At 52.6% G+C, this 13,376-nt stretch overlaps 1 protein-coding gene across 1 annotated transcript in view; it reads right to left on the bottom strand.

Annotated features, from left to right (window-relative positions):
• Positions 1-4,354: 4,354 nt before the first annotated feature.
• SLC2A9 (solute carrier family 2 member 9) overlaps positions 4,355-13,376 on the bottom strand; it is a 96,284-nt gene continuing 87,262 nt past the window's right edge. Inside the window, 2 exon segments of the mRNA XM_039838187.1 lie at positions 4,355-4,609; positions 10,519-10,646. Coding sequence (XP_039694121.1) covers positions 4,355-4,609; positions 10,519-10,646 — 383 coding nt within the window.

Genomic DNA, 13,376 nt, shown 5'->3' with positions numbered 1-13,376 from the left:
CTCTCCGAAAATACCTTCTTGTAGATGTTCTTTTCTGCTTCATAATCTCACATGGAATGTGACACTCTCAATTTGCCAGACGGGGAGGTAGCGAGGAGCTGAGAAGTGCCTGCTCTAAATTCAACAGGCACACAGAGCGATGGAATGGCTGCAGGTTTGGGCTTCCAACATGCTTCTGAAATATCGCCTCTGTCTTCACCACCCCCACTTCCTGCTGAGCATCCAAGCTCTCATTTTCCCTTTGCCTTTATTACTTCTAAGCTCTAGTTCTTGGCTGAGACAAACTGCAGTCTCCAAATGCTGTGATTTAATGAGAGGAAATTTACTTGACTTAATGTACAAATTTGCCAGGGGAAGTGCTTCTGATAAGGATAATTACATCCACAGCTTCGTGTAAATTACAGCAAATGTCTGAAACTGTGAGCAGCTGCCAAGTCTCTGTCACTCAGCGTGGCCTTCATCCTTCTGGGTTCACACCCAGCCAGGGAATGTTCAGTGGAGGAGAAATGAGGAGAAGCCTGATTATAATGATCTGACCTCCCAACATTTATTCAAGTAAGAAATAATATTAGGATAGGATGTTTTCTACATAGTCTTATGTGCAGCCACAGACAGAAGGTGTGGGGCGGGCTTGGTCCCAGGTGTGTTTAGGAAGTGGTATTGGTGCCACACTCCTGATTTCTCAGAGTCTAGACCAAAACCACCAACCAGCCTGATCTCCTGCTCTTATCCTCATATCCAACCCTCATATTCAGGGTTCACTCTTCCCTGAATCTGCCATTCCCGTGTCATTGGCCCTTTTGTCTCTAATCCCTTCATCTCTTCTTCTCAGTCTGATGAAATTCTAATCTGAGGCGCAGCTCACGTGCTACCGCTCAGAACTGTCTACTCCCACCCCAAGCCACGGTCACCCTCTCTTCAGGGGTTCCATCCCATCCTGTTCATATCTTCGTTATGGTATTTATTTATTCAGTAAATATGGAATGAACACTTACCAGGAACAAGGAGTCCTGAGATGAATCAGTCATTTCTCACAGGACTGAGAAACGTACACATCACGGGAAGCATCCCAGCGGTAGGAGAGCCTCGGCATGGTCTTCAATGACGAACGGAAGTTATCCAGCTGAAGAGGAGAAAGACATTCTACACAGAGGGGCCACCGGGCTTGTGCTGGTCATCAGCGGTTTGTCTTTCCAAACATCTTCTCGGCCTCTGGAAGGAAGAGATCGGTTTCATCCATTTTGGGATCCTCGTTACTTAGGATAGTTGTATAGTAGGTGCTCAACCTATGTTTGTGGGACGAATGAAGAAGACTTCCCTCCAGAGGATGTTGATTCTGTTCCTGTTTTGGGGATGGGCTCTAAGCAGTGCTGCGTAACTCAGGGGATAATGAGAAAATGTAACTGAGAATAATGGGGCTGGATCAGCTATCTATCATGGTTTAATGAACCGTACTCCAACTTGTCAGTTTAAAGCAACGATAATTTATTATTTCTTGTGCTTCTGTGACGTGATTGGGTGATTCTTCTGCTCCTTTCTCCTGCACTCACTCATACGGCTACATTCAGCTGGAGGGGCTCCTGGGTCTGGGCTTGGCTGAGACAGTGGAGACAGCTGGGCCTCTCCTTTTACGTGCTCTTTCATCCTCAAGGAGGCTAGATGATGACATTTTTAGAGAAAAAGCCCTAGAGCACAAGTGCTTATCAAGCTTCTGCTGTATCACATTTTTGGATGTCTCAGTGGTCAGAAAGTCCAGACTCAATGCAGTAGGGGATGACACAGGGCCAGGAGGCGTGGCTCACCAGGGCCATTAATGCTACAATCCACCACAGGTCAGTGGGTGTCAGGTTGTCACAGTGGAAGGGATCCATGTATGAGTGTGGAGCACATATATAGGGATACATACCAGAGTTATTGTTCTGAAGACAAGGGGCTGGGATCAAGTTTCTGAGTGAGGGTCAAGTTTCAAGTTTGCTGTGACAGGAAATGTATTAAGCGTGGCTGGACTTGGAGCTGAAAGAATAAAGTTTTAATCCAGTGAAATAAATCCAATAATATTTACTTCACAGGTTTTCTCCAGCATCATAGGCAGTAATGTGAAAGTACTTTGCAAATTTGAAAAGAGAAATTAGTACCCGTAGGCAGAAAGCCCAGGTCAGCACCACAGACAGCTCCCAGGCTACTGCAAAGCGGCTGCAAGCAGCTAATCCGCAGATGTGAACCCACCTGCAGGCACTGTGCCTCAGAGAAGCAACTTGCTGAGTGTCCGAAGAACTGGATTTGCTTCATAGATTCCTATTTGCCTTGGGGTCTTTCCTGTCACGACTGTGTATGAATTGAGTTAAGGTTTAGTCATGAGTCAGAGAAACCCCAAATAAGAGTAGCTTAAACAAGACTCTCATAAGCAAAGGCCATGGCTAGGCGGTCCAAGGCTGTTATGGCAGCTCTGCTCCAGGAAGTCTGGGCCCAGGACCCTTACTACTCACGGCCCTGCCCCCTGAGGTCGCGGCCTTCAGCTTCGTGGTCTCGGGTGGGCGGCCAGTGCGCCATTCACTGCATCTGTGCTCTTTCGTTGGCCCCTCTCTCTAATCAAGGCAGTTTTCCTGGTGCCTAGAATGTACCAGAAAGAGACTAAAAGGTGTTGCATGTGTGCGATTAAGTCAGCACTCTTGGGATTCTGAAGACAGGAGGAAGAGAGAAGGTCTTCAAGATGTCTGCGAGGAGAAGCAGCCAAGACGTGTGATTTCAGGAGCGGCTCGTCAGGGTCGGGCCGCGTGTGAGTCAGGTACAGGCACGCTTCGTCTTATTGTGCTTTGGGAGTATGGCACTTTTTTTTTTAACAAACCGAACGTTTGCGGCAACCCTGGGTCAGAGCAAGTCTATCGGTGCCGTTTTTCCTGGTGAAGATGCCGTGAAGACTGTTGAAATGATAACAAAGAATTTAGAATATTATATAAACTCAACTGATAATGCAGTAGCAGATTGGAGAGCAAGGACTCCAATTTTGAAAGAAGTTCTACGGTGGGTAAAATGCTATCGAACAGTATCACATGCTCGAAGAAATCATTTGTGAAAGGAAGATTCAATCGTGTGGTAAACTGCATTGTTGTCTTATTTTAATAAGTTGCCACAGCCACCCCAGCCTTCGGCAACCCCCACCCCCACCAGTCAGCAGCCATCACCACTGAGGCCACACCCGACACCAGCAGAAAGATTGCAACTCGCTGAAGGCTCAGATGATGGTTAGCAGTTTTTAACGATAAAATATTTTTTTAATTAAGGGATGTACCTTGCTTTTTAAGACAATGCTATCACACACTTAATAGACTAGGGTGTAAACATAACTTTTACATGCACTGGGAAACCAAAAAATTCACGTGGCCCGCTTTATTGTGTGATATTTTCTTTATTGTGACGCTGGCTTTATTGCGATGGTCTGGGACCACACCTGCAATAGCGTTAAGGTGTTGCTTCTTGCGCTTGTATGTCGCTTCTCTGGAGAGCCCTGTCTTTCCGAGAAGGCTCTTCAAGGATTGGCAAATATGAGGCACGTGTGTGACCCTCACTCCCGCACCTGTGACAGGCATCACTAATCGATCACAGTGTTCTTTCCCACCGAGCTGACTGGTCGCTCCAGAATCACTCTTGACATCTTTTCAGCCACACAGAGTTCAATGTGCAGTGCCTGCCTCAGCGACTGGAAAGTTACTTCTTACTTCTGCCTCTCTAGGTCTTCCACGTAGCGATCCTCTTTCCAGAGCTGGAGGTCTTGAGCCCCACAGGACAGCCTGGGAAAGGCAGAACCTGGAGGGTAGTGGGCTGGCATCAGCCTTGCCCGAGCCCGAGCCCCACAAGGCAGAGCCGAAGATTAGAAACGAGTATTTATTAGGTGATATGAAGAGTCTTTCCACTGAATTCTGAACACCTTTTCCCAAGACCAAAGCCAAGGGCCCACTGAGCATTCGGGACCCAGGCTGAGGGCAGCTCAAGGCTACTTACAGTGGAGCTGGGACTGTGACCCCAGCCGGCGCTTCCTACTCCATCGAGTCTTCTGTCAGATCATATTATGTTCCTTCGAGAAAGCATCCGAATGCCATTCCTCCAAGTTCATTCTGAAACCACGAGCAAAGTCACGAAGAAGGCAGGCCTTCGATCTATAGAGAAAAATGCTGGGTCTCCTGAAATGTAGAATGATTCCTTCCAGCTTCTGGAAGAGTTTGGGTGGGGGGCGGGGCGGATTCAGCTATAAATAAAGTCCAAATGGTTGCGATGTAAGATTAGTAAAGGTTTATTTTTAAATACTTAATAATATTAAATGTGTAGGGGGATCTTTGGTTGCCCGAAGACCATGTCTCTAGACAATCCTATCTTTGGCATAATTGTCCAGTGTGGAGGAGGCGTCTGGTTCAGGCCTTTGTTCTGTCTTATCCTCAGTTACAGCTAAGTCAATTTTCTCCTCTGGTGGGTATGCTCTGTTCCTTTTGGCAAACGCCTGGCTGATTTCTGCATGGGTTCTGTTTTTGGTCTCAGGCAGGACGAAATATAAATAGATAGCACCTGCGGAGCAGATTGCAGCAAAGGCCAGGAAACAGTAGGTGTCCAGACTTTTCTGTGGGAAGGCCGAGGCAAAAAACATCAAAGAGACAATCACTAAACTGGCCATGAAACCATCTCTGAACGGACTTTTTTTATAGTTCCCCATTCATAAACTAAAACTTCACGATAAAACTCCGTGCGTGTGAAGCTGGCTCTATAGCCAAATGTGCCTTATTAATGTCTATATGAGACGTCTCACCTGAGGCATGAATAAGTCGGCTTCAAACCCCAATAAAGATGAGGAAGTAGCAGTCCTTGTCTTTCTGAAAAGCAGGCATATAAAAATTCATCATGATAGCAGAATATACTACTACTGAACGTTATCTTATATTCATATTTACCTTTAACCACATTCTCTCTCCCCTCCCCACCCCCAAATACACATGAGAAAAGTGTAGTGTCAAAGGGTGGTGACATTCTCCAGTTCACAAGAAAAATACAGTGCATAGACCAGGCCAAGATAACACCATTTTTCTAACTTGCCAATGATGTAACTCACTGATTGATAACTCTGATACAGCTTTGTACAAATAAGAGAGACTAGGAAAAAGAGAAACGTTGAATGAATGCGATCGCTCTGTTGAATGTATCCTGCTTATAGCACTGAACTCCTGGACCAGAGTGACCCTGCCAAGTGCACTAAACTTTGAACTTCTCGGTGATTTAGTCATCTCTGCAGCTCCTGTGCCTTGCACAATTCCTGGCTCACGTGGTTGCTCAATAAATGTTTGTTAAAGAAAAGACTTTATAGGTTCCAGCTATCAGGGCCGTGACTTTTTCATGCAGCAAACATTTATTGATCCAACGATAAGGTAACGCTGCCTTCAAATGATACTTCATAAGAAACAACATCTTCTTGATTTTAGTCAATCCCATGCTATTTGATTTGACGTTCATTTTTGGAGTATGAAATAGTGCATAAGAGCTTGACCTCTGGATCACACCCCAGATCCACCCTTTACTGAACCTGAGGCTCTCCGTGCCTCGGCTTCCATAGCTGTAAAATGTGGATTGTAACCGTACCATAAGGATGAAGCGAGAGGTCCCCTTAAAGCACGTGGAGCAGCTCTGGTGTCGTAAGTGTCCCCCACCCGGGAGAGCTTACCTCTGAAGGTGTGCATCTTCCACTTGTCCACCAAGGTTCCAGGACCAGGATAGAGAGGAGAGGATGGGCTCTGCAGCCAGTTGGGTAGGATTCGAATCCTGTCTCCATTATGTACATGTTGCGTCAACACTTGAGATGTGCCATTTAAGACAGAACTTCAATCCACCGATTGAAGTCTCCTTGTCCCCCCAACATGGTGAGATGTATACCACATGTCGTTCTGAAGATGAGATATCTATCCAGCTTGGAGCTTGACATCTCCACCTGCATGCTGAACGGGCTTCTGACTTATCCAGCCCCAAAAGGGAGGCTGCAAATCTGCTCCTGCTCCAGTCTTCCCCACCCCAGCTGATGGCACCTCCTTCTTCCCATTTGCAAAGACCACTCAGACACTTAGAGGCAAAAAAACCCCCGAGAGGTGGAGTCATCGGTCCAGTGTTTCGAGGCGAGTTGGTGCATGGACCGCCGTTTAAGGACTGATGGGAAGTCAGCGCCTTACACTCCGATTCTGCAAAGAGCTTTCAAAGGCGAGGCTGCTCTGCTTGGTGAGCCGAGAAGACCCGGACCCGCAGGACGTTTCTAGGGGAAGCTGGACGGGAGCAGGGAGCTCACACTGCCGGTGTGCGTGGGGCTCCCAAGTCACTCTCACACGTCCACGTACGACCTGGTGGGAGCCGCCCAGGGATCTCTGCAGCAGACACAGCCCTGTGGCTGCCCGATGGCATTTCAAGTCAACACGCCACATGTAGCGGCCAACACCACGCGCTCGTAGCCTGGCCCTCTCACGGGCCTGCCCTTCCCCCATCTCTTCTCAGAACCGGATGCCACCCTCCCGCCCGCCCAAGACGGGCGCCTGAACTCACCTCTCACGACTCCTTCCCCCTCTGCCTGTTCTGCTGCTAAGTCCTGATGACTTGATCCGGAAACTTTTTTTTTTTTAAATATACAACTTTAAAATTGAGATAGAATTTTACATATAGTAACTTACACAGATCTTAAGTGCCCAGCTGAGAGAGTTTGGAGGAAGGTCTACCCCGTGTAAGTAACACCTAAATCAAGATGTCGAACTTTTCCCCCACTCCAGAAGGTTCTTGGTGCCTCCTCCCCCTGCCCTGCCGCAGCCCCCGACACACACGGCGTTAACCGCTGTTCTGGCCTCTATCACCTTAGGGACCACTTCTCCTGCCCCTGCTGCAGAGCAATTCCCCCAGGCGGCCAGAATTCCTTTAAAAGCACGAAACGAAGCTCGTCTTACAGCCAGGCAGCGGCTTTGCAGAGTCTGCCTGGACAAACGCTCCTGTGTCTTGGCTGCCTCGGGGGGTTTGGCCTCGGCCCCCCGTCCTCCCCTGGCAGGACGTGCAGTCCTCGCAGACCCTCAGATGCCCGCCCCGTGACTGCTCAGGGCTTCTGTGGGCCTCCTCCTCCTCCTCCTCCTCCTCCCGCCGGCACCCTCCCCCCATACCTCCTTCCTCGGCTCAGCTTGAAAGGTCCCCGCACTGCTCAGCCCAGTTAGGCCCGCGGTTTACCCCCTTCTGAGGAACACAAACTGCACCTGTTCCCATGAGGGCCACGTCTGTCCTTTCCTGACTGTTAGGGCAGGACCGTGCCCTGCCGTGGGCTGCCCTGCCTCCAGGGCCCAGCAGGGAGACCAGTGAGAGAAAGATGCTGTCACCCTCCCTTCAGACCCCAGGAGCAGCACCAGCCATCCCTAGAGGCCAGGGCCGTGTCGGTGGCTTCGAGACCCCACTGCCCTAGAGCCGCATCGGCGTCCCCCTCACTTTGCAGAGGCATTTGGAAGACGACCCAATATTTTTCAAGTTGAAAACAACCATTTTCTCCCTTCCAGATCTGATTGAACTCAGAATTTTCTAACTCTCGTGGAAATAGCAGGCATGCTTCGCGTGCCATTTTCCCAGAACCAGTCGATATTGGTGCCAATGCCAGAGGCCGAGTGGCCTGCAGGCTTCTAGAACAAATGACTCAAAGGACAGACCGATTATGACCACAGCAAGGCCCAGAGGACAAGGTAGCCTGCAGCTGAGGCCAGAGAGACAGAGCGACATTTATCTTCCAGGGGGCAGCCCACCCCACCCCACCCCTTCTAGAACTTTTTTAAAATTAAATTTATTGGGGCGACCTTGGTTAAGAAAATTATATAGGGTTCGAGCGTACAGTTCTATAATAATACGGCATCGGTATCTTGCACTGTGTGTTCACCACCCAAAGTCCAATCCCTTCCGTCACCGTCTATTTGACCCCCTTGACCTTCTGCCAGGAAGGGGACAGGCGAGCGGGAGAGGGGGAGAAGGGAAGGCGCGTTTTGAGAGACGACTTGTCCCGGACTGTCAGTTTTCAGCACTTAGCGTGGATGGTTCTTCCTGCTGTGTCTCTTCCTTCCAAGTGACCCTAAGACCACATGGCGGGAAACAAGCTTGAAGGGACTAACGGCGATCGTGGCAGCCATTGTTCCTGAGAGTCCGTGGGCGGACACTGAGCTCAAGCCTCGACTTCGATCTCTAATGCTTTTCAGAGCCTTGTTACGAAATGGGCTTAATTCTCTTGTTTTCTATGCATGAAAATTCCAATTTGGAGAACAATCAAAGTCAGACTGAACGTGACCGGCCTGCCCTTCACCCAAGTGCTCGGCGGCACAGCCAGGATTCAAGGTCAGGCGGTCTGACCCCTAAGTCTGTGCAGTTTCTCCCATGTCCTGTTCGTGTCTAACATAGTGTCTGGCAGTTAAGGACAATAAAGGCCATGAACAACCACAGCAGCCACCATGTGCCTAACGACTCTGTCCTGAGCCTGGCCAGCACTCCAGATGCTGCCCAAGCTGGGGGCCCCCAGACGCAGAGCCTGACGGGGGCGTGGGCGCAAGTAGAGACCCAGGGAGCACTGGGGGTGGCGGGCTTGCTGTGGGGACAGGGTGACCAACCGTGCATGGTTGCCTGGGACCAAGGGGCTTTCTGGGATATGGGACTCATGGGGATAGTCCAGGGCAAACCAGCATGTTAGTCACCTTAGACAGGGAAGGTGCTGTTGGTCGAACTGTGCTCCCCGAAAGATGTGTTGAAGTCCTGACCCCCGAGACCTGTGACTGTGGCATTGTTTGAAAAGAGTCTTTGCAGATGTGATCAAGTTAAGAGGAGACCGCACTGGAGGATGGTCGGCCTGGAGTCCAATCATGGCGGCCTTGTAACAGAGCCATGGAGAAACACGCACCGGGGAGGCCACGTGATGACGGAGGCAGAGATCTGAGCGAGTGGCCACGAGCCAAGGAACGCCGAAAACCACCGCCAGCTAAGAGAAGGGATGGGGACAGGTCCCTCCCTCACGGCCTCTGGACGGTCATGACAAAGTGCCACAAACTTAGTCGTTTATAAAAACAGAAAAGTATTCTCTCCCAGTTTGTAGCACTTTGTCATGACCGTCCTCGGAACCTGAGACCGAAGGGGAAGTGTCTGACCGGAACCCAGTGCCGCTGCTGGGACCGCGGCCCAGAACGTCCTCCGGCACCGTCACGCGCTGCGGTCCCCCCAGGCTTCGAGGCCGAGCTCCGAGCCGACTCCCGCGGCCGGAGGACCGCTCCCTCTCGTGAGAGCCGCTGCGGGTTTACGCTCGCCGCGTTGCGGGGCCTCTCACGCTCTGCCTGCCCGGACGGCCCCTTGGGTCCGTATCCGCCCCGTCTCCTACAGCCCGGCGCCCACCGAGGGCCATGCGGGTCTTGTCACCAGCGTGTGCCCCGCCGATCACACAGCACTTGGCATGTTGTAGACGCAGCGAGGGTTTATGGAATCCACGAGTGTGTGCACTTTGAAATTTCTGGTTTGGGGTTTGGATGTGGGTTCTCCTCTTCGGTGGCACCATGACCTTGGTCCTGCCATGACACTCAGTGTTATTTCCTATTTAACGTGACCAAGTGTGTCCCGTGGCCCACTGTGGGTCCTTGATAGATATTGGCTGCCACCGGCCATTCGCTCAGTGGTGGCCAGGCCTTGTGCCACTCAGGTGGACACTGTGCAGCCTAGTGCCCGACCCGCAGGCCCTGGTGGCCTTGTTCTGGGGACCAACACAGAAGTTCGTGCTCAGAGCCCCAGTGTCTGGGCCCGTGGCGGGAGCGTGCTCTAAGGACTGGGCTGTCATGATGGACTCACCTGCCCCCTCGGGGCCTGAGACCCGTTTCTGGAAGACCGCAAGGGAAGACTCGAGGACCACCCCGCAGAGATGCGGTGAGGGGACTGGCGCTCCCTGGGGCTTTCCTTCCTGCACTGACCCTGCGGGTCCTCGTTCCTCCCGCTGGCCCCGTTTCTCACGCAGCAGCCCCACCCCGCCGGCTCCCACGCCCTGCGCACCGGCCCAGGGCTGAGCATTCCTGCCTGGCCCTGCCAGACCACTGCCCACGTGCCCCGCGTCCTCCTGGGGCCTCCAGCCGGAAGCGAGCCATTTGGAGCGAATGCCATCTCGGCCACGCGCTGCTATGGTGCCTGACTGGACACGGAACTTGTCTAACGGCGACGAGCGAAAATGACGAGTCTGCAGATTTCAGAGTCTAACCGAGGTTCCCCTGCCTGCCTTCCGCGATGGGAGGCTCACTCCCTCTAGAGTGGCTCTTGGCATTTGGGGGAGGCTCCCAGAAGGTGCGGGCAGGAGAAAGGGGGTTTCGGCCAAAGTGCATTATTTCGCCCTTCCTGAGGCCACCGGCGTGAGTTTCCAGCGCAGAGAGGATCGGCCTCTGCCCTACAAATCGCCCCTCACTCGACTCGGAGCTGCCGCATCGGAGGGAACCCCACGGGCCAGAGGCCCCGGGTCCGTCGTACCTGGACGAAGGGGAAGAGGAGCCCCATGGCGAAGTCGGACAGCCAGTTGACGGTGCCCGCGACGAGGAAGGCCGCCGGCCGCCGGGCCTGCTGGAACAAGGCGCCGGTCAGGACGAACGGGATGCCACCTGCGGTCAGAGCCAGGGCACGGAAGCCATCACCCGCGAGGGCTGAGGGCCCGGCCGCCAGCAGGCTGCATGTGGCAGGGGCGTGCCCTCTCGGGAAGGGCCGGCCCTGCCGGTGTGAGTGACGCTTCTGTCGCGGGTGCTGGAGGTGCAGCCCCCGGCTCCGAAAGGTGTAAAGAGCACTTCTCTGACATGGCCCAGCCAAACGAGTCACCGCCCTCTTGGCTCTCCAAACGCCCTCTGGATCAAGCTGGGATCTGCCACAATTGAGTAGTTTGTGTGTCGATTTGACTTACAAGGCAACTGACAATTACTGACTATATTGTGGTAAGAATGTTTATATTTTAATCTCCATAATAACTGAGGCAGGTCATAGCGGCCACATTCCCTGGGTGAAGACGCTGAAGCCCAGAGAGGTTGCTTGGCTTACCCAAGGCCACCCAGCTCCCGAGTAGCAGAGCCAGAACTCAGGCTTGGGACTCTGGCCTCCAATCTTAGCGTCCCCTGCTAATCCTTGCTTGAGAGAGGCAGGAAGCCACTGCTCAGCTGGCTGTCCTTTAGCCCTCCTTCTGCCCCCTGATGGGATGTGGGGGTGGTCCCACATCTCTGAGTCACCCTGGCCGTGGAGCGTTGCTCTGTGGAAGCGCCAGGCTCACTGGGGCGACACAATTCTTTACTCGGAGAGACTGTCCTGTGCAATTGCAGAATGGGATGTTAATTACCCCTCGCCTCCTGGAGCCAGGGGGCCCCCCAGTTGCTGTGGCAACCCAGGCTGCTTCCACACATTTCTAAACGCTCACAGACATCATGCAAGCTCAGAACCTCTGATGTCTGCCCCGTCCCCTCCCCCATGGCCCCCTCGGTGGGGTCAGGGTTGAGCCTTGTGTCCAGACACAGGCCCTGGGGCTCAGCGGTGACTGCCACGGTCTTGTCTGCACCTTCTCCCCCCACCCTCAGCTCTGCCAATCAAACCCACACCGTAGCGTCCACAGCCAAGATGGGGTGGGGGGCGGACAGGAGCCCTTGAGGGGCCTTTACCAGTCTCGATGTGGAAGTCACTGGGCTGGAGCCACTCAGTTCATCAACAGCAATGACTACCGACTGTGCTGGCACCAGTCCCACCGTGGTGGCAGAGAGTGACAACACCTCTACCCGCATGGGACTCCTTCGTCTGGTGGGGGACAAAAGATGACTTGTTTATCGAAAAGGAAGTGGGTGAGTAAATAAATAATTACAGCATGCGATAAACACTCCGGAGGAAATAAATGCTCAGAGCTCAGGACGCTGGGGATGTGGGGGGTCTGTGTTACCGGTGGTCAGGGGAGGGCACCTCGGGGGGTGATGATGGTCCACATGTGGCTTGCAGGATGAGACACAGCTCGAGAAGATCTGAGGAAGATTCTGCTGGGCGGAGGGGTGGGAGGCCCTGGAAGGTGAAAGGTAGGGGTCAAGGTCTAGAACAGGGGCCGGTCTGGTCAGCTAGGGAGGGTAGAAAGGGAGGGGATGAGCTGGCAGGTGAGCAGGGCCGATTGGGTAGGAGAGGGCTTTGTGTCTGAAGAAAACCAATGAAGGGTTTGAGCAGGGGTTCAGGTGATGGATCTGCACAGTGCAGTGACCTCTGTTGCTTGGAGGAAGGACGGGCTAGTGCGGGGGAGGGTGCAGGAAGGAGGGATGGTTGTCTGGGGGTTGCTGATGGGAGCAACAAGGATTCAAAGAAGTGGCTGAATTCGAATATATCCACCCCACAGAGGCAAAACCTTCAATGTGAGCACCGCAAATAACCACACTCATCCTCAAGTTCAACCAAGCGACCCAAGGTCACAGAGGCAGGACCAACTCAAGCCTCTGTCTCTCCAGAGCTTTCACTGTGATGGCCCCACTCTGCTGCCAGCAAGTCTTGGGCTGTAATGCATCAGAAATGACTCGGAATGAGCCATCGCTGGCTGGTGCTGGCTGAGCCCTCCAGGGCAGGCAGCGGCCCCATTTCTCCAGCATCTTTGACAGAGAAGAGATGCTCGATCGGTATTTCTTACTTGAATGAAACACTCAGAATTTGATTTTGAAAAGACTTGATGTGCTGTTTACTGCAAAGAAAGTGGACTCTCCATGTCTTGAAGGTACCTATCAAAATGTGTGAGAACAATGGTTACACATCGAAATGTGCTAAGTCCAGCCAGCAGGTCTGTAGGGCACATACCGTCACATGGTCAGATGTGTTTGGGTCACACGCCCAGGTGGTCCTCGCAGCTCAGATCAGGGAGCTGAACTGCTCGGGCCTGAAACGCGGCTGGCCCGTTACTGGCTGTGTGACCCTGAGTCAGCACCTTCTCTCTCTGTGCAATGGGTGATACTCACGTAGGCTTTTGCTGAGGGTCAAAGGATTTAATGTGACACACACACATTGAAGATATTGTTATTTAGATATGAGGGAAGAGGTGGGGAGTGAGGAGGAGGGGGACAGAGAGAGGGACAGCAAAGGATTACCCGTCCCCACATGCCGGTAGCGCTGAGGTGGAGAAACCCTGTTCTAGAATTTTCTCCAGTGAGATAAATAATGGGAGGGCAGAAAGGAGGAAGTTAAACTCGTCAGGAACCTTCCGTGTGCCAGGCCGTGTGTGTGGCACTGATACGGTGGAGGCTGCTGGTCTCGGCAGCTGCGGAAAGCTAAGTGACTCGGCTTGGACGTTGCGCGTCACAGGAGGGGCAGCCCGATCTGACCCCAAGCCCACGCCT

The sequence above is a fragment of the Pteropus medius genome, unplaced genomic scaffold (assembly GCF_902729225.1).
Source record: "Pteropus medius unplaced genomic scaffold, Ma_sr-lr_union100, whole genome shotgun sequence".
Lineage (NCBI taxonomy): Eukaryota > Metazoa > Chordata > Mammalia > Chiroptera > Pteropodidae > Pteropus > Pteropus medius.
The sequence above is the reverse complement of the archived record's forward strand: the minus strand, read 5'-3'. Positions and strand labels throughout refer to the sequence as shown.